Here is a 27,689-nt window from a genome sequence, read left to right as displayed (position 1 = left end):
GACCAAGTATAATATTTTTGTCTCATTTGTTTAACTGGGTTCTCTTTATCTACTTTTAGGACTTGTGTGAAAATCTGATGATGTTTTAGGTCATATTTATGCAGAAATATAGAAAATTCTAAAGGGTTCACAAACTTTCAAACACCACTGTATGTGCAATCGGTGGTCATATTTGCACGCAGCTTGGTGTTACCTGACGTGGGAAAGTAATGCTGTTTCCAGCACTGACGTTACATGAGCGGTCATCCCCTCAGCAGCTGATCTTTATTTCTCTCTCTAAAAGTTAGGAAGATAAAATAAAATACAGCTTATCATGTTAACAAGAAATTAGAAAGTACTAACTGCACTGCTCTGAAGACTTTCAGTGGCAGAAAACCTAAGAACAAGCTTTACCTTGAACTGTTACAAGGCACAAACACCAGAGACTCCATAAACATTAAGTAACTGATTCACCATATTGCTGATAATACCTTTTTATTTGTTGAATAACATGTTTTATTGGTTAATTATTAGCCTGAGTTTATGTGTAGAGTGCTTTAAACCTTGCAGACAGCACCATTGTCAGATGTTATTTAAAATTAATCAACACCTTCTGACCAGTTCAGTTGAGGAATTCCATAGTGTTGTTGTACAAAGTTGATTTTCCATTGTCATAATTCAGTCATTACATTTAAATGTAGTAGCACTTAATTCAAAAGCAGATGAACGTGATTTAGGTTTGTTGGTGCTGCCATTGATCTTGAGGGCGAATGTTTAAAATGGAGATGGTTGGTTTGAATGACGTACATTGTGGTTTATTTCTGACATTTTAATGAAGCGGTATTTGCCCTTATAAACACCATGCACTTTGGATCTGAATTCCAAAAGCTGTTTTGGATTGACATTGTTTTATGAAATTTCTAAAGGGCAGCGTCCTACTTGTGCCTGGTTCTAAACGTTCTTCCACTGATTATATTTGCAAAGAGACTTGGAAGAGATTTTAAAAGAGTTTATTAAACCTCCACTATGGACCGCGGCAGTGACTCAAGCAAACATAGTTGGATTAATTGAATATTATATTTGTTTTTAGAAACCACCATGTCAACATCTGTGTAACCCAGAGCACCCTTCTTTGTAAAACATTACACTGCATTTTGGATCTATTTCAAGGTGACTAACTTTATAAGCATTAGAATGCTAAATGGCTTTAATAAGATAAATTACAGCATTATTGACCACTTCCATTTTTTTAAATTAATTAATTTATTTTTTTAAGTAATGTGATTTGTCATTTGGTCAGAGTATAAAATTCATGACTCTGTAAAAAAGCCAACTCTACCTACCAAATTTACATCTTTTTCTCATTTTAAACTGTGGGTGAAGTTTTATAAAGTGATATTTGAGAGGACTTTATGCCAGCCTAGTGCAAAGTGGATTGTGGTTGTGGCAAATATATTATGAAATAAATTAGGAAATAAATAATAAGTAAATGCCAGGACAATCTTGGACACTTGCACTTCTAAGTACATAACAAGTGCTGTGAGAACAAGAGGGAGGTTTCGATTTGCAGAACCATAAGCTCTTTGGGAGTAACAGAAATCCCACAACTCTGAAAGGTCTGGAGTTGTTGACAAGGAACCAAATGACTTGGTTCAATAACTTGTCCTCATAAATGAACTCCAACAGACTTCCAACATTTTTCCTTAAACCCACGGCTGCATGTTGCATAGGCTTTTATCTGCAAACCACAAATACAATTGACTGACAAGTCATGGTGTACATATTCTAAAAAGTAATAAACATGTCCAGCGGGAACAAAATCATTACGGAGCTGTGAGAGAATTTAATAAACTTCAGCAGTAACAATAAGTAGCACTTGCACAGAAACATAACAACTCCAACTGCTTTATCCCCATTACAGCTGTCTTTGAACATCCCTTAAAAGTTAATACTTTCTTCAAATTGTTGTTTATGTGAAACAAACCAATCCACAGCTTGCCTGTGAGTAAACGTTTTGCTTACAAGTGCAATGACGTGCAATTTGTTTGCGAGGCTTATTCGTTGCTGCCCAAATGACACTTTAATTGATGGTTTATGTGTATATTTGACATTTTAGCAAAAATAAATTCCTGTAAGGAGCATCCTTTTTTTTGGTGAAAATTTCATTACTTGGAACCAAGTGATCCATAATAAGTGAAATGTTTCTCACTTTGTTTTGACCTCTTATTTGGCTCGAATGACTTACCAGTAAAAACACATGAGGCAACACTGCTCCATCTGACAAGTGCTGTTGAGATTCTTTCTCTTTATTTCACAGTGTGGTTACAAAAACGATCATGTTTCATTTTCTTCTTGCAAGATTTCAATCTGAAAGTTCGAAAAGTTCCCTTTGGAGCACAGATTTAGTGTTTATTATTGTACATCCAGCTGCCAGGAAATATAGAACTTACCTGCATCAAGACAGAGGATTTTACAGAGTTTTAGGCTTTGACTTGATTATGCAAGTAGTTATTGATTTTTCTATTGTGGTTTGTAAGAATAGTTAAGTGGGACACACACACACACACAAACTGATGGTTTGTCAGTTCTCTTGCACAGGAATGTTTTCAATGTTACACCCTCTGCTGATGCTGTCATCTGCAAGTCCTTAAAGGTCATAGGCAAGGGTCGGAGGTGAAACGTAGAATATCAATTTTATTGTCTAGAAGAATGACCCAAAAAGCGAATTCAATCTTCCTAGTGTCTAATTTGCACCCTAAAATTGAATAAAATCGTTAAAATATACTGTTTTGCCCAATTTCTGAAGGTTTGTTTACATCTCACTTATGCGCACTTTCACCGCCAGGGGACCGTCGTTGTGACGTCATTCAAGGCAAACAGACTGAGAGCAGTTCTGTGTTTACTTGTGAACCGAGCACACATGTACGGACTTTGGTCGTGAGAGGTTGTGTAAAATGTTTGAAAGCGATAGCGATTTTGATGTAGGAACTCTCCAAATTAAATATCGAGAGGTGAAACCATATATGTATGAACCTCTGGCCGTCGCGAAGCAGTCAGTGAATGTGGCTCACTGGTTTGACTGTGCCGCCTCGGAATCGGACAGCGACTTGGCCGACTCTGATCGCGGTGACCCCAGACCTCAACAAGACTCGCGCCCAAACGATTTATCCTGGTAGTTATGATAAATTCCTACTTTCGTCGTAATACTAAATAAGAGCCCTTTTGAAGAATAATTAAACCGCCCTCCCTAGTGGATATAGGTAACGATTACTGGACAGTGTGCCGGTAGGCCACATTAGCCTGCCATCCGCGGCATTATACTATTTATAGCCTACTCTGAGCGAGGAAATATCCCTTTCTCATTTCCACAATGATTGTACAGGATCCCTCAGGATTCTTGACTTGTCAATTGTAAGCAAAAGTAAAAATGTTTACCTCCAATCTTCTCCTTTTTGCTTGAGCGTTGCTGCTCCGTTTCTTCTTTGACTGCTTGATTTTGTTTCACGCACACAATCCACTCTCTCCACCTCATCTCCTCTTTCAGAAAAAGCCAACCCTCTGGCTTCACGCTCACTATCCACTCTCTCCGCCTCGTCTCCTTTTCCAGAAAAAGCCAACCCTCTCACTCCGCCTCTTCTCCTTTTTCGGAAAAAGCCAATCCACTCTCTCTGCCTCTTCTCCTCTCTCGGAAAACGGTAAAAACTTCTTCCTGAACCGGTCCTGTTGTTACAGTTCACTGCACAACAATAAGGCATGTTTTTTCTTTGGAAATTCCTGAACGCACGTCTGCACTCAAGCCGAACGGCAATGTAAGTAAACGGAAGTGGACTCAATTCAAGCGGTTTGTTTATCTTGAATGACGTCACGCGCCAAGTGGTCACGAAAATCGCCGAACAGAAATTCGCTGCGATCCGCGCTAACTTATTTTAATTTTTACTTATTAACAATACTTCTTGGGACCAGAAGAAAATTACAGAGGGTTTATTAACATATAAAGTTTCAAATGTGCATAAATTGAAAACCGTTGCCTATGAGCTTTAATCTTGCATATTTACTATTCTTACAATGCATAAGCAGGGCGGCACGGTGGTGTAGTGGTTAGCGCTGTCGCCTCACAGCAAGAAGGTCCTGGGTTCGAGCCCTGTGGCCGGCGAGGGCCTTTCTGTGCGGAGTTTGCATGTTATCCCCGTGTCTGAGTGGGTTTCCTCCGGGTGCTCCGGTTTCCCCCACAGTCCAAAGACATGCAGGTTAGGTTAACTGGTGACTCTAAATTGAGCGTAGGTGTGAATGTGAGTGTGAATGGTTGTCTGTGTCTATGTGTCAGCCCTGTGATGACCTGGCGACTTGTCCAGGGTGTACCCCGCCTTTCGCCCGTAGTCAGCTGGGATAGGCTCCATCTTGCCTGCGACCCTGTAGAACAGGATAAAGCGGCTAGAGAGACAATGAGACAATGCATAAGCAATATGTTTTACGACTGCTAGGACATCTCGCGTTAGCTACATACCTCCAGTTATGTGTGTATTTTTTTATCTTAAGCAGCTTAAGTAGGACCAATTGATAATTCAATGACTAAATGGCTAGAGAGTGAGGTTTCTAGAACATGCTGTATTGCCTGCTTTAGCTGCCTCCACTGCACCAGTCTCTGTACCACGGTTGACCCTGCGCTCTGACCTCAGCTTCCTAACAATCTAGGATATGCAAAGAAGACATGTGACAAGAGAGGCTGTTTTTCTTTCTTCTTCTAAACGTGTACAGCACAATTAAATAGTTTGGAAGGATCTGAGGTCAGAGTACAGTAATATGCTAAACACCTCAATGTTAATAAAATAAGATGTTTAAAATGGCGTTAGGTTTTTTCACCTCTTGCCCTTGGCCTCAGCCGGAGCGATTACTCCATCTCGAGATCGGTCCCCCCATGTCACCCAGAGCTTCAATGACATTTTAGTGAGTGATAGCACAAAATCTTAGCAATTTGTTTTCAGGGGTGTTTTTACATTACATTACATTATATGGCATGTAGCAGACACTCTGATCCAGAGCAACGTACAACAAGAAAAGTTTCCTCTCTTGAGTGTTTTCACACTATGACATTATACCTAGTGTCCAGGTCTTGTTATACGGCAATGAAGGTGTGATCCAGATGGGACTTGGACCTGCAATCCCCAGCTCTACAGGCTGATATCTTATCCATTAGGCCACTGGCTCTGCACTTAAATAAAAGAAGAAAAACACATAAATGAAATCCTATTCAACCTTAAAGAAAGATATTCTGACACCTTGTGGAAAAAATATATTGATTCAGTTTGATGATGTACATTTTAAGGAAATATAAGATCATCCAGATATGACAATATAATACTATTTGAGAAATGTTAGGCATAATAATTGCCATATATACAGGGTTAGTCAAAATTATGTGAACACTTAAATGGTAGAAACCATTTATTCACAAAACATACATCATATGTGCAAGATGATTTACAGGAAGGTCTCAGCCTGTTCACCATCGTGTTCAACATACAAAAACCAGTGAGCAACAGTACCATTTAATCTGTCACCCATGGCGTATGTATATCTGCAGGAGTGTTAACATAATTTTGACTAACCCTGTGTGTGTGTGTGTGTGTTTTGACTAGTCTCTAAATTGTAGAACAGTCCTGAAGACATTAAACTATGAAATAACATATGGAACATATATGGATTTATGTGCTCAACAAAAAAGTGTAAAAAAAATATGTTTCATATTTTACATTCTTCAAAGTAGCCAGTGTTTACCTTGATGCCGGTTTGCACTCTACTGGCATAATCTTAACCAGCTTCATGAGGTAGTCACCTGAAATGCTCTTCAATTAACAGAGGTGCCTTGTCAAAAGTTTATTTGTGCAATTTCTTGCTTTATTAATGTGTTTGAGATCAAATAGTAAATAATAAAAATATAGTAAATAACTCCATTCTACAAATGTAGTAATCCATATTATGTCAAGAACCGCTCAACTAAGTAAAGAGAAACGACATCCATCATTACTTTAAGACATTAAATATATATATTTAACAGTTTAGAGTCTAAACGTTTGTTTTCCAGCATAAAATTAAATGTTACAGAAAAAAAAAAGTTTGTATCTGAGCAGCATATTACATCACAGACCACTTTTCAGATTAAAGAAGAAAACATAATGAAGGCTGCTGGGTTTTTCTCCAAAATTAAAAAGCAAGTGTGGCAGTCAAAGTGTCCAGAAGAACTGTGGCTGCTTCTGCAAGATGTTCAGTAAAACATACAGCTCACTTCCTTATAAAACTGCACTCCTTGTAGCCGAGACTAGTATTTTTTTAAGAGCAAAGGGTCGTCTCACACCAAATATTGACTTTGTTTCATTTATTATGGCTTACTGCTGTTTATAGTATTTTTTAATGTTTAAACATTTAATTTAATTATTTTTAAGCCATTTTTGGTCTACAGCATTTCTTTACATGCGCCTAAGAGTTTTGCACAGTACTCTCTCTCTCTCTCTCTCATATATATATATATATATATATATATATATATATATATATATATATATATATATATATACAGTTAGGTCCATAAATATTTGGACAGAGACAACATTTTTCTAATTTTGGTTCTGTACATTACCACAATGAATTTTGAACAAAACAATTCAGATGCAGTTGAAGTTCAGACTTTCAGCTTTAATTCAGTGGGTTGAACAAAATGATTGCATAAAAATGTGAGGAACTTTTTTAAACACAATCCCTTCATTTCAGGGGCTCAAAAGTAATTGGACAAATTAAATAATTGTAAATAAAATGTTCATTTCTAATACTTGGTTGAAAACCCTTTGTTGGCAATGACTGCCTGAAGTCTTGAACTCATGGACATCACCAGACGCTGTGTTTCCAACTTTTTAATGCTCTGCCAGGCCTTTACTGCAGCGGTTTTCAGTTGCTGTTTGTTTGTGGGCCTTTCTGTCTGAAGTTTAGTCTTTAACAAGTGAAATGCATGCTCAATTGGGTTGAGATCAGGTGACTGACTTGGCCATTCAAGAATATTCCACTTCTTTGCTTTAATAAACTCTTGGGTTGCTTTGGCTTTATGTTTTGGGTCATTGTCCATCTGTATTATGAAACGCTGACCAATCAGTTTGGCTGCATTTGGCTGGATTTGAGCACACAGTATGTCTCTGAATACCTCAGAATTCATCCGGCTGCTTCTGTCCTGTGTCACATCATCAATAAACACTAGTGACCCAGTGCCACTGGCAGCCATGCATGCCCAAGCCATCACACTGCCTCCGCCGTGTTTTGCAGATGATGTGGTATGCTTTGGATCATGAGCTGTACCACGCCTTCGCCATACTTTTTTCTTTCCATCATTCTGGTAGAGGTTGATCTTGGTTTCATCTGTCCAAAAAATGTTCTTCCAGAACTGTGCTGGCTTTTTTAGCAAAGTCCAATCTAGCCTTTTTATTCTTGAGGCTTATGAGTGGCTCGCACCGTGCAGTGATCCCTCTGTATTTACATTCATGCAGTCTTCTCTTTATGGTAGATTTGGATATTGATACGCCTACCTCCTGGAGAGTGTTGTTCACTTGGTTGGCTGTTGTGAAGGGGTTTCTCTTCACCATGGAAATTATTCTGCGATCATCCACCACTGTTGTCTTCTGTGGGCGTCCAGGTCTTTTTGCATTGATGAGTTCACCAGTGCTTTCTTTCTTTCTCAGGATGTACCAAACTGTAGATTTTGCCACTCCTAATATTGTAGCAATTTCTCGGATGGGTTTCTGTTTTCGCAGCTTAAGGATGGCTTGTTTCACCTGCATGGAGAGCTCCTTTGACCGCATGTTTTCTTCACAGCAAAATCTTCCAAATGCAAGCACTACACCTCAAATCAACTCCAGGCCTTTTATCTGCTTAATTGAGAATGACATAACGAAGGAATTGCCCGCACCAGCCCATGAAATAGCCTTTGAGTCAATTGTCCAATTACTTTTGGTCCCTTTAAAAACAGGGTGGCACATGTTAAGGAGCTGAAACTCCTAAACCCTTCATCCAATTTTAATGTGGATACCCTCAAATGAAAGCTGAAAGTCTGGACTTTATGTCTATGTCCATTATATAACTATAACTTGAATATGTTTCAGTAAACAGGTAAAAAACCAAAATTTGTGTTAGTGTCCAAATATATATGGACCTAACTGTATATATATACACAAGTCCACCATGATGAAACTAGTGCTGCACACTTGTGCCAGAAGGGAGAAAATGGTCATGCAACATTAGCATGGATTGTGCTCATTTGAGTGTTTTCACCATTCTCTACAGGCACATCATAAAGTTGTTTTACTACCTACACTGACCTTGTAAAACCTTATTATGTCATTAAATATACATTAAGGATCTTTAATGATTACTGATCATCAGTCATTACCTTAGTGAAGGACGCTGCAAACTGTAATTATTATATGCTTCTTTTTCTTTCAAAATATCCTTCATTTATGGCAGCTAATGGTTTCCAAAAGTTGCAAAACTTCATAGGATAAAAAGTATCAGGTTTGAAAAACAAGGCCTTTAGTTGTTACTTCCTGTCTTGGCCCAAGTTTTGTTCTTCTGCTATTCAGTGTGTACAGAAGCATTCTAATAGAAGCGAAAACTGAACAACCGAGACAGCTGTCAAGAAGATAAGGTGTGAGACTTATTATTTCACCTTTTGTTTTATGTTTGTTTCCATTTAATATGTCCTCGAACACTGAAGACAAATTCAGTGGTTAGCTTCAAGTTCATGGAATAGACTTTTTGTGTCAGTGACGCTTATAAAATAACTCCTTTAAGCCACTGCAATTATGTTTTTAAAGTCTTTGAATTAACTCAAATAAAATATTGTATGAAAGAATAAATGGCTCCTTAAGCAAAATTTTGTCAAAAAAATCGAGATAAACATCATTGGGATCAGAAGGTTTCCTCCATGTATATGGTCTGACGACATGAGCTGTGTGAATATGATATTGGCAGCGCTGGTAACCTGTTTGTGTTAGTTATAATGTGGGTCTCTTTGTCTTAGTACTGACTGGAAGATGGAAAAGAAAGATCTTGACAGTAAAATTAAGCATTGGCTAGTTGTGCAGACTGTGCTATTAATTGAATATCATTCAATTCATTTTTATTTGTATAGCACCAACTGCATACTATAAAGCCAAATAGTCTGTAAAGTTAAGTGTGTTGCAAGGATATTCAGTATATTATGAATATAGCATATAGCACTTCTGTGATAAAATCAGGACAGCAGGTGAGATTATCCAAGACTGAACCTTGAGCATAAACTACTTTTGCCAAGTGTGAATTTGTATAGTATCCATGTGGGACCATCCACAACAACAGAAGGTGAGTCACAAGTGGCGAAAGTTCTAAGCAGAACTAGAGTATCAGGATGAATTATTTCTTACAAGAGCATCTGCGATAGCTTTGGCTGATGGAATGTTTAATGTCTAGGATCTGGAGTATTTAGAGCACCACTACTTTGATTTACTCTTGTTTAATACATGGAGAGAATATGTTTGCTGTAGTCAGATGAATATTTCAAGGGCACAACATTTTGGGGTTCTGAATATATTTAGTTTTAACCTTTCATTTATATGCAGTATTTTTTTTTTATTCTTTTCACCCTAAACTGTTTGCTGCGATTGTATAATGGACTGTTCTTTGTTTCCAGGTATATAAAGTTTTGCTTGTTACATGTATATTACTCCAACTCCAAATCAGAAAAAGTTCGGACAGTATGGAAAATGAGAAAAAAAAGGCCGTGAGTCTCAATTTACGTTGACTTGTATTTCATTGCAGACAGTATGAAACCAAGATATTTCATGTTTTGTCTGGTCAACTTCATTTCATTTGCTAATATACATCCATTCCTGCATTTCAGGCTTGCAGAACATTTCAAAAAAATTTGGGACGGGGCAATTTAGGGCTAGTAAAGAGGTAAAACAATTAAATTATGAAGTAATTTGAAACAGGTGATGTCAACAAGTGATTGTAATCATGATTTGGTACAAAGTCAATATCCAGGAGAAGCCTAGCTTTTGAGGCCGCGGGATCTCCACACAAATGCGTGAGAAAATTATTGAAATGTTTAAAAACAATATTCCTCAAAGAAAGATACAAAATGATTTGGATATTTCACCTTCTATGATATGTGGATGATATGATATATAATGATATTATACAACTCAAGGAATCTGGAGGAATTTCAGTACATAAAGGGCAAGGGCACGAGCCTAAGCTGAACACCCGTGATTGCCGATCCTTCAGATGGCACTGCATCAAGAACCGTCATTCATCTATAGCTGATATAACCACATGTGCTCAGGATTACTTTGGCAAACCTTTGCCTAGCACTACAATACAGAGTTACATCCAGAAATGCCAGTTAAAACTTTACTGAGCAAAAAGGAAGATTTATGTTAACTGTGTCCAGAAGCATCGTCGACTTCCCTGGGCTTGGAGTGGAAACGTGTATTATGACAAGTCGAATCAGTATTCCAAGTCTTTTTTTGTAAGAAATGGATGCCGTGTGCTCTGGACCAAAGATGAAAAGACCTATCAAAACTGTTACCAGCAACAAGTCCAAAAGCCAGGCTCTGTCATGGTATGGGGTTGTGTCAGTGCCCTTCACAAAGGTAGCTTACACTTCTGTGATGACAGCATTAATTCAGAAAAGTACATTGAGGTTTTGGAGCAACATATGCTGCCTTTAAGACAACGTCTTTTACAGGGATATTTCAATGAGACAATGCAAAACCACATTCTATAAACATTACAAAGGCATGGCTGTGGAAGAAGAGGGTGCCTGTCTTCTCTGTCCCCAATAGAGAATGTGTGGTGAATTTTGAAACTAAAAATATGACAATGACGACTCCGTACTGTTGCACACCTTAAGACCTGTTTGCAGGAAGAACAGGACAAAGTAACACCTGAAATACTTCATCAGTTGGTGTTTTCAGTCCCTAAACATCTTTTAAGTGTTGTGAAAAGGAATAGCAACATTATAAAGTAGTAAATGTGTCCCAACTTTTTTTTTAAATGTGTTGCAAGAACCAAAATTGAAATGAAGTGTTAATTTTGAAAAATAATCAGATTCATAAGGTAAAACATCAAATAATGTGCTGTTGTATTGTTTTGAGTGCAATACCGTTCAAATATTATTTACAAATCATTGTTTTCAGTTTTAATTTCACTTTCAACATACCATCGCTACTTCTTTGATTTGGGGTTATAATTGTTAAGGCTTCATGGGCTTTAAATAAGTGTAGGAATAATTGTCGGAAGCCATACAGACTTTTAAAAGTGTCCAAAAGGAACAGAGCCATAGATGATACAGGATGGTTGCAATACTAAGGCCCTGTCCACACGGCAACGGATTCAGGTGACTCCGATACAATTGCTTATCGTTTAGGCCTGGCGTCCACACGGCACCGGCGTTTTGGGTGCCCAAAACGCAATCTTTTTGAGAACGGGTTCCAGAGTGGAAAGATCTGGCAACAAATCCTATAACTTGGTTCATGAAATGCGCTTACAAAATATTTTCACTGTGAATATTTATTGTGTAATGGTGCAAAGTGAGAGAAAGAGAGAGAAAATAGCCCTTAGGGCAGAGTCAATCCCGCCAGCAAAAATAGGGAAAAAAAGGAGCGATCTCACCTCTTCAGATGTTGGTTTAAGTCCTACAATACATTCCTCAAAAAGGGTGTAGAACAACAAATTAATCCATCAACGTGTAGCATTCAATTTATTCCGGACCATTAAAGACGCCGCCTTCCACGTAGAATCATACGTCATCCTCGCCGCCATATTGGATAGGTCAAAGCGGAGAATAAAGATGCCTCATTCATGTGCTGCGTTTAACTGTACCAACAGGTTTACCGTCCAAACGAGATCACATGGGATTACCTTTCACAGGTGAGACTGGAAAAATACTTTTCATTGTATTTGGTCATTATAATGTAATTTTACGAACAGATTTTCCTGACTTTGTGGCTAATATGAAGTCTCGCGCATAATAGTTTATGCGCATGCGTCCTTACTACTTCTATTGTTCTGGTGTCTCCGAAGGGACCGTCTTACAGCGCCCCTAGAGGTGTGGCATGTGTATTGCATCGTTTTCAGCAAGTGTTGCGTTGCCATATGGACCTGATATTTTACTGATCGTTGCCCATTTCGACGTGATATATTTTTAAATAACATCTCGTTGCCGTTGTCGTGTGGATGTAGCCTAAGTCTACATACAAGAAGATTTGTAACAAATTATTATGAATAAATAATTAAAGTACATTGCTCATTTTTTAATAAATAATAAAGATAATGTTACAAATATGGAGTAAATCTTATGCTCATTTCTATTTTAAAGTACATTGTACAGGTATTTTTGTATTATTTATAGCTATTATTGCTATTTAAAATATATTTGTGTCAGCAACTCAAAAAAATATTATTTTAAATGCTGCTGATCAAATTTATTCATCATACAGAGAATGGTCTTTGTGTCCTATAAGCCCTAAACATATGCCAAATATCCCCACACACCTTTATGGTATTAAAGAAAGCATATGATGTCAGCCAAGAGTGACGGAATATCAAAGCCACGGCTTACATGTAGTGTTACCGCAATCATCCATCAGCCTGGAGCTAACAACCCCTCCAAAAACAGAAATAAACTCACACTTGGATAGGCTTCACTTGATACCTCCAATCTGTCCCACTAGATATTCTCAGTGACACTTTCATTCAATGCCCAGATGTATTCAGGCAACTGTTTCTGTTGGGACATCTTTTCACTTCCCTTGAGAAGGACCTCACAGCTGACTAAATGGACAGAGACAAATATGTCAAACTCACCACACACCCAAACACATATTACTCAGGTTACAAATCGTACTCACAGCGGAATACTCACCAGCTGTTGTTTCATAAAGCAAAGACAGCAGTCACCAAAAGCTTCACGATGGAGACTGATATAATGTCACTTTGGCCATCTGTCTGGTTAATTGTCCATCTTTTCTTTCAGATGTCAGGTTAGCAAATGGGTCTCCAAGGGAGTATTGTTCTTAAAATAGTATGAAGTCCTTGAGTTTCTTTACCAATGAGTAATTGCAACTTCAGGCACAGAAGTTGTGCTTTATAACATTAAGAACACATGGTAGTTGGTGTGCTGGCCCTTTATTTGGTGATATGGCACTACGTATCTAAATCCACATGAAGCTGAGTATTTGATAGCGCCAGTGAAACCCCAACTAATATAACTTAAGTTGTGAGACAATAGCTTGGCTATCGATTTGTTTATTACCTTCGCTGGCTGTGAGTTCTGTATTCTCTGCCTTCAGTTGGCCCACAGTGGACTCTGTGGGGAAGATAATTACATTGAACAGGACACGTAATCAGGATTCAAATATCCAAGCCTATGAATCAGCCAGAGGAGAAATACATTGGGCTCCAAAGGTGATGAAAGTTCTTGTCATAGTTACAGCAACCATACATAAGGACCCTGGCTTCAATATGAAAAACAAATTCTGTTAGTGATTGAAGGTGGCCATCAGATGAATTTAATTAATCGGTTAGTGCAAAATTTTCTTGGCATAAAAGATGAGCAGATAAATGCATTTGCAATGAAAGATGTCAGTATTGGATTTTTTTTTAAAGGGAAAACAGTTTCATATGTAGCGGGTATGATTTTAGGACTGAGCTATTTTAGCCATAGCTTCATGGAAAATCCATTTTCAATACCTAATTTAATCTTTTACACATTGTTAATTAGGCTGAAATGATCAATGCTTTGTTGGAAGGATGTCAGGAAAACATTTTCGCTGGTTAACCAAAAACAACAAAGAAGTAGATTCCCACTGAGTTAAAGTGCTACTGCACTGAGAACTGCTTCCTCGCTTACCATTTATCAATGTACAGAGAAACTAAGCAGCAGTAGATAACAGACTGACAGTATAGGCACACATTCATTCAGGAATGGCAGTGTGTTTGGAACGATTTACAGTGCAATAACGAATTAATGCGATTTGGGATAGTAAAGACTTGATTTACACCAAGTGCGTCTCAACACAGGGTGGATTGCACACATGAACTAAGTTTAAAGAAATAAAATTAAGCTTAAAATAAATAAATTAAATGAATTACTGTGTCTCAGCACAGTCAACAAATCAGCAACAGTAAACAGTAATAAAATGTTCTTATCTATCTATCTATCTATCTATCTATCTATCTATCTATCTATCTATCTATCTATCTATCTATCTATCTATCTATCTATCTTTAGTGTTTTCCATTATTAAGCTTGGCTCCAGAGTGGTGCAGCAAAAAAAGCATTTGCCCTATCATCCAATGATTGTTAGTCCAAATCCCAACAATGCCACAGCCACCCATGGCAGGGAGTTCAAGGGAACAAAACTGGCTGTGCTCTCTAGGTGGGAGGAGTGGTATACCTCTCTCTCCCCTGTCAATAACAGTGACACAAGCCAATCGTGGATGTCTCTGAGCTGGTGCATGCAGAAGAGTGTGTCGCATTGCTCTATAATGGCAAAAAAAAAAAAAAGAAGCACTGCCTTTTGGCACAAGTCCATCACACACACACAGTGTACATAAACCTGCAGCCTGCCAATCATAGTTGGCTTGAAAACAAGAATAAATAGTGAGTTAATTTAGCCAGAACAATACATTTATTAACTGTAGAACAAAGAGTCTATTCAGCAAGTGCCTGTCTCCTGATGTTTCTCATCCAGACTTAGCAGGAACTGAACTGAAGTAATTCATAAAAATGTTTTCTGAGTGTGTCGCTCTGACTGTGTGTGTGTGTGTGTGTGTGTGATCAGAGAATCATGATCAAACACACACACAGATTCACTAAAGACTTTCTTTGTTTCATATGGTATAATAATGTAATATTGTAGATATGGACCTGACAGGATATCACTGATAGAGCTGTACTGAACTGTGGTAATAAAATTAGACTAGACAGACACTATCGCAATTTAATCCTGTTTTCATGTTTCCTGTTTCATTGTTCTTTCTGACACATTTTTAGAATGGGAAGAGAATTAATTTCCACATCAGACTTTTACCTGGAGGCCTCTTGATATTTTCATGTTTTATGTTTTAACTGAAATGTATGCAGACCGAGTGTGAGGTTTTCCGAGATGCAACTGGATGACTGTTACAGGCAATAGCCAGTGTGTTTATGTTTCGTATGTATGGTGTAAAAGCACATCGATGCTGTATTACATATGCAGTAATACAGGCGTACTAAGAAGGAATGTAAATTTTATCCAACTCCATCAACAAGTGCATGACCAGATCCTCCCTTTCTTTTTGACCTAACTTCATAATCTTATGTCATGCGCTGTCACTGCAGATGTGGTGCTTGGCTGCACATTAAATGCATAATTGCATAAATCAAGGCCAACTAATGGCCAGAACACCATTCAAGCTTGCAGTCTGTGACAAATATTGGCCTGAAGCGATGTTTATTTTGCAGCCATTCTTAATTATGTTGTTGGTTAATTGGATGCATGAGCCCATCTAATTGCATCCTGACACCATAAGCAGTAGATGAGCTAGCTTGGAATGAAATATGAAACATGTATGATTCTTTAAAAGGTACTTATTAGATATGCAATTTTAGTTCATTTTAAATCCTGATAATTATTGCTTCATCAACTGAGTCAGATATGTTTGGTAGGAACAAGTGATTAAACCTACACTGGTCATTTGTAGATATGAGCAATACACCAATATACAGTAGCCCATGGCTTTGATGTTAATGAATGATTCTGTATAAAGCAGTGGTCAGGGTCAAGTGTAGAATTTTTATGGGTCACCTAAAGTTAAGAGGTTAGTAACAGACAGGCTTGTAGTACTCAAGTCCGACTCGTGCCCTAATTTTAAGGACTCGTGACTCGACTTGGACTTGAGCACTGATGACTCAGACTTGGACTCGTGCATTAACTGCATTAGGACTTGGAAAATGGAGACGAGGACTTGGATTTTTTCTTTATTTTTTGTAATGTCATAATAATTTGGCATAAGATATTTATATCTACATTAATTTTGTACTAATTTTGTGCAAGAGTGTCACACCTGCGCGCTTTGGCACGTGCATCAGATAGACTCTCGGGCACGCTCCGGACAGCGCGCGTGCCAAGTGGACTCTCGTGCATGTGCTCTCGTTGTAAATGACTCACACCTGCACAGGATTAAGGCGCAAAAAGAGCACCAACATAAAAACTGTGAAAACACACTTACTTTGCGAAGTATTGAGTTGCGTTGCTGACATATTAGAGCCTTATTTCCTTGTTTGGTTTCCTGATCCCTGATTTCCTGTTTCTTGTCTTTAATTCTGCCAAGTCTACGATAGCCTGTTTGTGCCTCACTCGACCTATTGCCTGTTTCACTGTTTTACGATTTTGCCTGCCATTCTGGATTGTTTACCTGTCTTCACTTGTCTTGATTAACACACTTTCTGCACTTACAGCTGTCTCCCAACCATCTCTGACAGAATACTTCACACTCCCTGACAAAGAGAATGCACATTCACCTGTTCATACGTCATGTTCAGGAATAAACTAATGTTAATGGTGCTGAAATAGCCACCGTCAAATGGTTGGAGTGTTGGACTTGACTCAGATCAATAGTGGACTCGACTCAATTTTTTTTTTTTTAAATGACTTGGACTTGACTCAGACTTGAACACTGGGGACTCGAGACTGGACTCGGACTCGAGGTTTAGTGACTCGACTACATCACTGGTAACAGAACATAAAAACAGGATTGGAAATTATATCTTGACCTCAGAGGCTCTGTATTGTATTTACACAATACCAATTACAGGATCAATTATATACACGTAGATAGTCTCTGTAACTAGCTGTAAGAGGCAGATTTCTCATACAATATCTGTTATAAAATACTGCACTTGAGGTAGGAATTCATAGTTCATTCAAGGAATTATTTCACTTGTAGAATTTTCACTATTTATTTAAATCTTTATTAGATCTTTCTTTCGTGTCTTATGTGGAGTTTCAAATGGCCCAAGACTTCTTGTGATTATAATACTCATCTCATCTCATTATCTGTAGCCGCTTTATCCTGTTCTACAGGGTCGCAGGCAAGCTGGAGCCTATCCCAGCTGACTACGGGCGAAAGGCGGGGTACACCCTGGACAAGTCGCCAGGTCATCACAGGGCTGACACAGACACAGGCAACCATTCACACTCACATTCACACCTACAGTCAATTTAGGCCCTGTCTACATGGCAACGGATTCAGGTGAATCTGATAAAATTGTTTATCGTTTTGGCCTGGCATCCACACGGCACCGGCGTTTTGGGTGCCCCACAACGATATTTTTTGAGAACGGGTTCCAGAGTGGAAAAATCTGGCAACGGCGCCGTTGCGAAGGCGTCTGGATGAGTAGAACGGATTTGTTTACAATGACGTCACAACCACATGACTAGAACAAGCAGCACTCTCGCTGTTTTGTATGAACCACTGCATTGCATTCACTTTTGTATACAGCTTTTCTTTTAAATAAACAAGTAACTGAACCATTTCTTGAATTTCTTTTTTTATTGGATAAGACTGCTTTTCAAAATGTTCACACACAATATAAAAAGTTATATAAATTATATAAAAATGCTTTTCAAAATGTTCACACACAATAAGAAAATTAAGTTATATAAAACTATGCACACTAATAAAACTAATTTGTACACACAGAAGGCACGATTTCCTCGCGTAGTCACAGCCATCTTCTTCTTGTTGTGTGTTTGTTCCTGACAGTGCTTCACACCGGGTAGAAGAAGGGGTTTATGCGCATGCGTCCTACTTCTTCTATTGTTCTGGTGTCTCCAATGGGACCGTCTTACAGCGCCCCTAGAGATGTGGCATGTGTATTGCATCGTTTTCAGCAAGCGTTGCGTTGCCATATGTACCTGATATTTTACTGATCCGTTGCCCATGTGGACGCGATATTTTTTTAATAAAATCTCATTGCCGTTGTAGCCACCAGTTAACCTAACCTGCATGTCTTTGGGGAAACCGGAGCAAACCCACGCGGACAACATGCAACTCCACACAGAAAGGCCCTCGCCGGCCACGGGGCTCGAACCCGGACCTTCTTGCTGTGAGGCGACAGCACTAACCACTACACCACCGTGCCACCCTGATTATAATACTGTTTCAGTCAAAGATGACATAAATACATTTTGCTCTTTCCACAACAACTGCAAAAACACAGAAGAGCACAAAGAAAAAAATTTTACACTGGTCATCAAAATACCCAGTGTAGAGTCAGATTATATGTGTCTGATGCACAGAGTCATGAATTAGTCAGATTATAGTCATTCAATATTCTGCTGTGAAACACAAATGAAGAATGTTCATATGGTGGTATTGGATATAGGCATAAATGAATTTCCATCATTTCTTCAAGGCCATATGGCTTATCACTACATTAAGTATACTATATACTGCTCAATTTGGTAATGTTCTTGCATGACAGATTTCTGTTCCAATACTTTCTTCAACATATCTGCTATGTTCATGCTGCATGTGTACAGGTCCATATACAACCTGGACTCTATTCATTTATTATGCCAGTTGAGCTTTATTCAGTTCATAAAGATAACATAAAAGGATGATGTGCATGGAATACTCAGACTCACAGAGTAGTTTTATAATGGTTGTAGGTTCCAACATGTTCTTAAAAACTTAGCAGACATAGTTCAGTTAACTTTGTTTATGTCAGCTTGGGCATGTTTGTGTGCAAAGTGATCACTGTTGAGATTAGTAATAAGGTTCTTGGAATTCGATTTCTGCTTCTGCCCCATACTTATGAAGATGTCACTTTGAAAGGTAGACTACCTTTCAGATTTTTCAAGTTTAGGTCATCTCATCTCATCTCATTATCTCTAGCCGCTTTATCCTTCTACAGGGTCGCAGGCAAGCTGGAGCCTATCCCAGCTGACTACGGGCGAAAGGCGGGGTACACCCTGGACAAGTCGCCAGGTCATCACAGGGCTGACACATAGACACAGACAACCATTCACACTCACATTCACACCTACGGTCAATTTAGAGTCACCAGTTAACCTAACCTGCATGTCTTTGGACTGTGGGGGAAACCAGAGCACCCGGAGGAAACCCACGCGGACACGGGGAGAACATGCAAACTCCGCACAGAAAGGCCCTCGCCGGCCCTGGGGCTCGAACCCAGGACCTTCTTGCTGTGAGGCGACAGCGCTAACCACTACACCACCGTGCCGCCCAAGTTTAGGTCATAAAAAGAATTTTCCCTGACACCCAATTATTTTTGTTTAGTGGACCAAAAGCTACTGAATTTGATTCACAGACTTTCAATCTTGGGGGTGGCACGGTGGTGTAGTGGTTAGCACTGTCGCCTCACAGCAAGAAGGTCCTGGGTTCGCGCCCATGGCCGGCGAGGGCCTTTCTGTGCGGAGTTTGCATGTTCTCCCCGTGTCCGCGTGGGTTTCCTCCGGGTGCTCCGGTTTCCCCCACAGTCCAAAGACATGCAGGTTAGGTTAACTGGTGACTCTAAATTGACCGTAGGTGTGAATGTGAGTGTGAATGGTTGTCTGTGTCTATGTGTCAGCCCTGTGATGACCTGGCGACTTGTCCAGGGTGTACCCCGCCTTTCGCCCGTAGTCAGCTGGGATAGGCTCCAGCTTGCCTGCGACCCTGTAGAAGGATAAAGCGGCTACAGATAATGAGATGAGATGAGACTTTCAATCTTATTAGTTTTTTTTTTTTAAATAGAACAATTAATGAACTTAGGGCCATGTGGCCCTAAATTCTCCGATATTTTTTCCTGCTTCACCATGACCCAATTCAAGATACTATGTCATCCATCACATGGTGGGCTTTCCCTGTTTGCGCAAGGCATTGTGAGATACAAATTTGAAACAGGAGAGAAAAATGGAGGACGCGAATGAAACATGAAAGACCAACTATAGTAACAGAAAGCAATAAGAAAAGATGTTATGTTATGAAGGAAAGGAAACGCAGGACCAAAGTAATAAATATTGGTGGTCAGCGAGCACCTCGGTGTGATCAGCTGTTCGTTTAGCAACAGAGTGATGGAACTGTCAGTGCACGGTCAAAGGTAAACCTGTAGATGGCAGTAATGCAACACTGTGGATGCCAGCTGCCGTAAAACCCAAAAGAAGAAAAAGAAGGTAAACCTGCGCATGCGCACACAGACTTCCTCTGTCTGCTTGACTGCGCGAAGCGAGTGATTTCATGCACATTATTTGCTCAGGAATCCCCTCAATTTAAATAACTTCCCAGCCACAGAATGGCCTGATATTTTGTAAGATATTACAGAAATAAAACATATAATCACAATGACCAAATTTCAGCGGGAACTAAATTTCACTGATTTTATGAAATCGAAAGGCTGTCTAGCTTTAATATAGTGTAGTATTTTATTATAAGAGATGAGAGATGAAAGGCCTTGGCTACAGTTGGGAAGTTTAACCAGGAAGAAGTAGAAGGCCTGGACACCATTAAGTTCAGATTTAAGTACCCACAGTTGCACTCATTTACACAATTAAGTACACAGTTCAGTCACACACATTAGTTATCTCATCTCATTATCTCTAGCCACTTTATCCTGTTCTACAGGGTCGCAGGCAAGCTGGAGCCTATCCCAGCTGACTACGGGCAAAAGGCGGGGTACACCCTGGACAAGTCGCCAGGTCATCACAGGGCTGACACATAGACACAGACAACCACTGACACTCACATCCACACCCACGGTCAATCTAGAGTCACCAGTTAACCTAACCTGCATGTCTTTGGACTGTGGGGGAAACCGGAGCACCCGGAGGAAACCCACGTGGACACGGGGAGAACATACAAACTCCACACAGAAAGGCCCTCGCCGGCCACGGGGCTCGAACCTGGACCTTCTTGTTGTGAGGCGACAGCGCTAACCACTACACCACCGTGCCACCCGCCCTGCAATATAAGTTGTTGAAGTAGTTGAAAATTGGAGCCAAATTCATAGTGTTTGTCACTCAAAATGGGTGCAATATTCACTGACCATTACAATGTCTGACAGGAACCCAAACATGCAGGAAAAAAGTGTCTCTCCACACTACTTCTGCACAAAGTACCATTTAAGCATGTCACTGATGAGTGACAAATAAAAAGGTCACTTCACTGATCTTTCTCAACAGCAAAGAAGTACTGTAAGTCATGTGAATTAGCAAGTAACCTTTTGCTGTTGCTTTTTATGGCTCACTTAGGCAGCAAACTTTGCTTTCACAGCCAATGGCTCTGACAAGGAAAGGCATCATAAGTAAAGAGACAACTACCAGATGCAACAGTAAGGCTTGGCAAATTAATGAATATATAAATATGTCGACCCAGCATTCCTGTCCTTGGCTCAGGCTCGGTACCTTAAACTGAGTTAATAGCTGAATTGATTTAGCAGATGCTCTGTTTTTGTTTTATTGTTTCCTCTAACTTACTCCTGTGTGGTGCAGGAGTTTAAGTTAAACCTCTTATCTTTTGCAGGAGTTCCATCAGTAATAGGAAGAGCCTTAAATACTTTTCTCTGCTGCATTTCCAGCGCAAATAGATAGGCACTTTTCACTCAAGGCTCACAAGAAACTAAAAACGAAACAAACAAGAAATAAATGCACCCGTGTTGAAAAGAATAAACGCAGAAGAAATTGAACTATTATGTTCTAGGATTAAGACACTGTCATCTTTCATTTTAGGCTCTGACTTTTAAATTCTTAATGAACCTTGGATGGTCTGAAGAAGCTCTAAGTCTACAAAAACATTATTTGAACAAAACCTCGGTCTGAACACCCTTGAGTGCTTTTTATTTAGCTTTCAGACATTTGACAAAGTCTGTAGCAGACACTGTGAACATCTGAGGATTTTAGTCTGATCAAACATGAAAAGAAGTCGAATGACATGTTTCTTTTTTTGCACTCCAGGCCCACCGGGAAAGCGAGGAAGAAGAGGACACAATGGAGAACCCGGTGAGTGATTTCTTTCAAACACCTCACGGTTCAGTATTCATGTCGTCTCACTCAGCAGACAGTTTTCAAAACAAGTAATAAGACTCATTCATGGAACTTATTCATGAAAGGGTAATAAGTACGCCTTTCACATTTTCCTAATGAAAATGATGGCGACTTAAAATGCAACTGCCCGGAAGAGCTGAATTCTCCGTCTGGTAGTTCTGTTTTTATTGGACCTTTAGTAGGAAGTTCATACCTTGAACAGACCATCAAATCCTGCAAAAAATAGACCTAATTCATTTCTAGAGGACTCACATTAATGGTACCCTACCCACAAACCATATAAAATGGATGCCGAATCAAACTGCAATAGAAGAGAAAAAAAAAACCCTCAAATCTTAAATGCTATGAGGATAAATAAAGGACATTGAAGACTAATGATCACAAGTGTTGAGAGGTGTAGGGGTTGAATACAATACAATGGTCCTATTGGAGCAAAGGTAGTCACTCCATAAAAAGTAAATGACTGCATATAAATTTGAATCACTGCATATAAAAGCTTTTTCCTCCGTGAGCTTGAACTATGAGGTAGTGGTTAGCTCACTGGAAAGGAAATGAAGGCAGTCATTGATAGAGTAGACAGGACATTGGACTCCATTATTATTAATTCTGATGTGGGTTTTCAAGTTGCAGGAATTAAACACAATCAGGAGACAGGCCAAATATTCTAGTTGACTTTTGATGTCTGCATACAAACTCCTCTGCTTTTAATTTTGCTAAATTAATTTCAAATCTTGTGACTGGCCGGGAGTTGTGCTTTCATTTGAGTGGATGATTGTGTATATATTCTTGTGGTATATATTTCAAACTACCATTCACCACGCATGTCACTTCAAAGCCAAAAGAGAAAGTGATGCATTTTGTTGTTATTTTTGCTTGATACTTCAAATTTTGGTCAATTTTCTTTGGTTTCGATGTGTAATTTTGAGGCTGATTTATGCAGCAATGAAAACTGAAATAACCTCCTATGGATAGATTGACTGGAAAAGCAGCCAGTGCCAGGCAAGAACAATGTGTAACAGTGTATAGTCTTGCATCGTAACGGTATACAAGAAGACAACAATTATTTCTATTGTGCTGATATATGAACTGCATGATTGTGTTGTTTTATCAGCATGTTGCACAGCCAGACCAAGCATATCAAGGCATTTTACACTTGGGCCACACACTTTCCGCCAGGCCAGATTTGCAGTTTCCAGCTCTGGTCTGCGACCACACACACACACACACACACACACACACACACACACACACACACACACACACACACACTTCCATTTAGGATGTGGTCGACAGACAAGCCAAAATAAATGTGAGTTGATGCTCAAATAATGAGTTCTTGAGATGTTCTTTTACTCTCACCTTTATGCATTAGACTAATGGTCCACTTGAAGTAAAACTGCATATGATCCAGGTTCCCGCTCATAAAAGAATGAAATATACTGAGATGTGAAATTTCTATTGGGCTATAGGGAAAACACTGGTTAATACTCAATTCCCAAATGTGAATACAAATAAAGAATATTTCTGTCTGTATCATCTCTATATATCTATTGCATATCATAAATATGAATAGCTTATATTCATCACCAGAAGCTTGGCTCCATCCAACTTGCATGTATAGCACTTTGATTAGAGAATGATTTTTCAGCAGATCTTTTGGCCATGTAGTTAAATGAAGACCAGTGGGTTTCCAAGGTGAGAAACACCAAACATGTGGGAAGACTGCCTGGATAGATGGAACATCCTTTCATCTGGTTGCATTCTACCCAAAGGAACCAACTAATTGAGGGGCAAAAGCAAACTGGAAAAACACCAAGGTGTTTACCCAGGAACTAAAGCTAAAAATGATGGAGAGTGAGTGGGGTTTGAAGAAGAACAAGCGTTTTTTGGCTGGGCTGACTGAAGCAGTCATAGGTGGGGTTAGTGGTTGAGGGATGTAGCTGCTGAGTGAGAGCGTGGCGGTTATCTATGACCGTGCAAAACGGGTGGTCAGTGCTTGAATGCACTTACATGCACATAGGCGCCTATTCACATTCTCTGAGTAGTTCAGAGTCCTTGCATGACCAAATGACCACAGGAAAAAAAATCTATTAAAAGGTTTCATTCCAGCAGCTCACTATCCAAATGAAATGAACTGCTTAACTAAACAATAACACTCAGTGGAGAAAACCATCTACAAGACCAATATAAAAAAATAAATATAAGCCACACACACACACACACACACACACACACACACACACACACACACACTAGGAAACTATAGGTGAAAGTACCATCGGGATATGTACCAACTATTTTTGGGTAGTATTTAGAATCCAGTTTAGTTCTTTCTGTCAGTTGAATAAAATAAACACAGAGATGCAGTGAGGCAGGATGTATTGCTTTGTGACGAGGCTGCTACTTCTAAGCATGCTGAGAGAAACTAAATCAAACAGTCCTCTCAGTTCCACAAAGGGATTTTGTCATAAAAGAGTTATAGCACCCTAATGATAATGCATTAAACAGTAATCACCTGTTATCAAAGTAAACATAACACATACTGTATGTGTACTCTAAATGAAGGTTGGTAAAATAACAAAGTTAGCCAAACGTGAACTATGTAGCTGTCAGTATCCAAGGCTGTTCCAGACCTTCCTGTCATATTTGCAGGTGATAATTACTTGCTCTTTCTTATGATCATGCAGAGTCTACCTTTCTACTTTGCCAAGAAGACATTAATCATGAACATAGAAATTGTCAAACATTCAAAGGATTCCAGTACAGGAGCTGGGTTATTTTTCATCAGTCTCGGGTTTTTGGACTATAAGCTTGAAAAGTTGGGAGTGCTCCATTTCCTCTGGGTAGCACATCTGAATAAACTGATACTTATAGTGTATATACAGCGCCCTCCATGATTATTGGCAGCACTGGTAAAGAGTTGTAAAAAAAAAAAAAACGGGTTAGAAAAAAAACACCTGTTGGTGAAGTTGCTTCATCTCGCACTGAAAAAAATGAGAAAAATCCAACCTTTAATTGAAATTTATTCAGGGAAAAACAAATCCCTCATCAAGAAATAATTATTTTCAACAAAAACACATGTGCCACTATTATTGGCACCCCTGCATTTAATACTTTGTACACCCTCCCTTTGCCAGTAAAACAGCACTGAGTCTTTCCTATAACATTTTATAAGGTTGGAGATACAGAGCAGGGCATCTGAGACCGTTCCTCTTTACACAATCTCTCCAGGTCATCCAGGGTCCTCGACCCTCTCTTGTGTTCTCTCCTCTTCAGCTCACCCCACAGGTTTCAATGGGGTTCAGGTCAGGGGACTGAGATGGCCAGGGCAGAAGCTTGATTCTGTGGTCAGTGAACCATTTTTGTGTTGATTTGGACATATGCTTCGGATCATTGTCCTGCTGGAAGATCCAGTGATGACCTAGTTTTAGTTTCCTGCCAGAGGCAGCCAGATCTTGATTAAAAATGTCCTGGTATTTCATGGAGTCCATGATGCCATGGACCCTAACAAGGTTTCCAGGGCCTTTGGAGGAAAAACAGCCCCAAAACATCACAGAACTGCCACCATATTTTACAGTTGGGATCGGGTTCTATTCATTATAGCCAGCCTTCTTTTTACGCAAAACCCACCTTGAGTGTTTATTGCCAGAAAGCTCCAGTTTTGTTATATCAGACCATAGAACACAGTTCTAGCTACTTCACCAAAAGGTGGATTTTTTTTCTAACCTTATTTATTTATTTATTTATTTATTTACATACTAATCTTTACAAGGCATGCCAATAATTGCGGTGGGCACTATATTGTACTTCTATTAACTGAACATACAGTATCTTTAAATGCACATTAGAATTTATTATCTAAATGAACTTTGCATATTTTGTGTAAATATTGCATACATATTTTATATTAAATATTGTAAATATTATTATATACATTTTTATTTTATCCTACATATTTTAATCTATGAATGTATGTTGTGAGCTGCCCCAAGAGATATGGCTGAAATAGCTTGTTAAAGGTTAGTTCTAACTGATGACCTTCTCTTGTCCCAGCAGCAGTATTCTTAGTATTTTTAGTATTCTTATGAAATATTTATAAAAAGCTCTAAAAAGAAAAAGAAAGAAAATGACAAGGGTTTTTTTAGACCTAGGTTGTTATATAATGTCATTGTTGATCCTACCCTCATGTTTGATCAGTTAACTGTTAAGTTGAACAATGTTTTATAGCTGAAGTATCATTATTCAAGTATTGACCTCAAGGACAGATATTAATGAAACACTTATGAAGATAAATTGCATATCTACAAGTCGTTATCTATTTATTTCTATAAAAATTGAAGTTTTTATGAAATATATGAAATTTTACAAATGTAAAATGTCCTTGTGAAATTAATAGCTGAACATTACACACAAAAACTGCAGTACTGGAAGGGGGAGGGCGGTAGTGGGTGTTGGCGGGGATCTGAAGGCTTTTTAATGAACTCCTTTGTAAATTGGTGGACAAATTAGGCAGAAGGATGTGACTGAGAACACTGAAAAATATTTTGTTGTTTTAATTAAAAAAGTTGAGTAACCTGGTCGCTTTAAAATTTTGAGTTTATCGAAACTCATATAGTAAGTGAGCACAATGAGGCAATCAAGTTGCATTGTGCTAGTTTACTATATGAGTTTAGATAAACTCAACATTTTAAGGCAACCAGGTTACTCACGTTTTTAAGTTAAAACAACAAAACATTTTTACAGTGAAGGAAGTAGAGGAAAGAGGGCCTTGTAACAGTCCATATGTCCTGGTTAAATCTATATTTGATTTCCTGTCATTGTTGACGTACAACAGTTAGAAAGGATGATATGTGAGCATTGTGCTTCGGTGATAATTTTATATACTGTGAGTATTAATGAAACACATGAATCTGCATACATGCAAAAATCAAATGCAGTGATAGTCGTGAGTTGAAATAGAGTAGATGGAATCATGTCCATTCCCTTAATGTTTATTTATAACTGTTATTTTAAACCAATGTAGAGTTGAAACAAAGCCAGGGACCATCGGATGCACCGTTGCTAATGAACATCTCCTGAAAAATAACTGAAATGTTGTCTGCTAATTTGTCCAAATGATGATCATATTTCTTTCTTTTCTCTTTTTCTCTTCCTAGGTCCCCCTGTAAGTACCATGGCAAAGAGCTGAATTTGATTTGCATGAATGATTGTACACCTCTGAAGGTAAAAACTTTGATGACTTGGCATAGGAAATAGCATAATTTCCATTTATAAATCATGAAAAATTGTGACTTTTAGATTTTTTTTAGTATTTTTTCTGTATATTATTGTAGTCACGTTGTCAGAAAAAGCTCATTTCTCATTGCTCACTGCATACAGTAAGCCAAGCCTACAGTTTATAAACAAAACCAATGGATAAATCTGGTGAAGCGAATCCAACTGCAATGGTTTTCTGTAGTGTAGAAATAAGTTGGGCCAAAGTTTACCCGACAGGATGAGTTTGGCAGGACCTTCTCTTAAAAAAAAGAGTCTGAGGTACAGAGTGATTAGAGAAGAATTCTGGTTCTCAAAGATATGATAAACATAAATGCACATTTAACC

The 27,689-nt window shown here is 38.8% G+C and overlaps 1 protein-coding gene across 1 annotated transcript in view; it reads left to right on the top strand.

Annotated features, from left to right (window-relative positions):
• Positions 1-27,689, top strand: part of LOC132887957 (collagen alpha-1(XXV) chain) — a 344,762-nt gene that overhangs the window by 162,668 nt on the left and 154,405 nt on the right. Inside the window, exons 3-4 of the mRNA XM_060923795.1 lie at positions 21,999-22,043; positions 25,320-25,329. Coding sequence (XP_060779778.1) covers positions 21,999-22,043; positions 25,320-25,329 — 55 coding nt within the window. The remainder of the gene's footprint in view (positions 1-21,998; positions 22,044-25,319; positions 25,330-27,689) is intronic.

Source organism: Neoarius graeffei, chromosome 1, assembly GCF_027579695.1.
Source record: "Neoarius graeffei isolate fNeoGra1 chromosome 1, fNeoGra1.pri, whole genome shotgun sequence".
Taxonomy (NCBI): Eukaryota; Metazoa; Chordata; class Actinopteri; order Siluriformes; family Ariidae; genus Neoarius; species Neoarius graeffei.
This window is presented reverse-complemented; position numbering and strand designations above follow the sequence as displayed.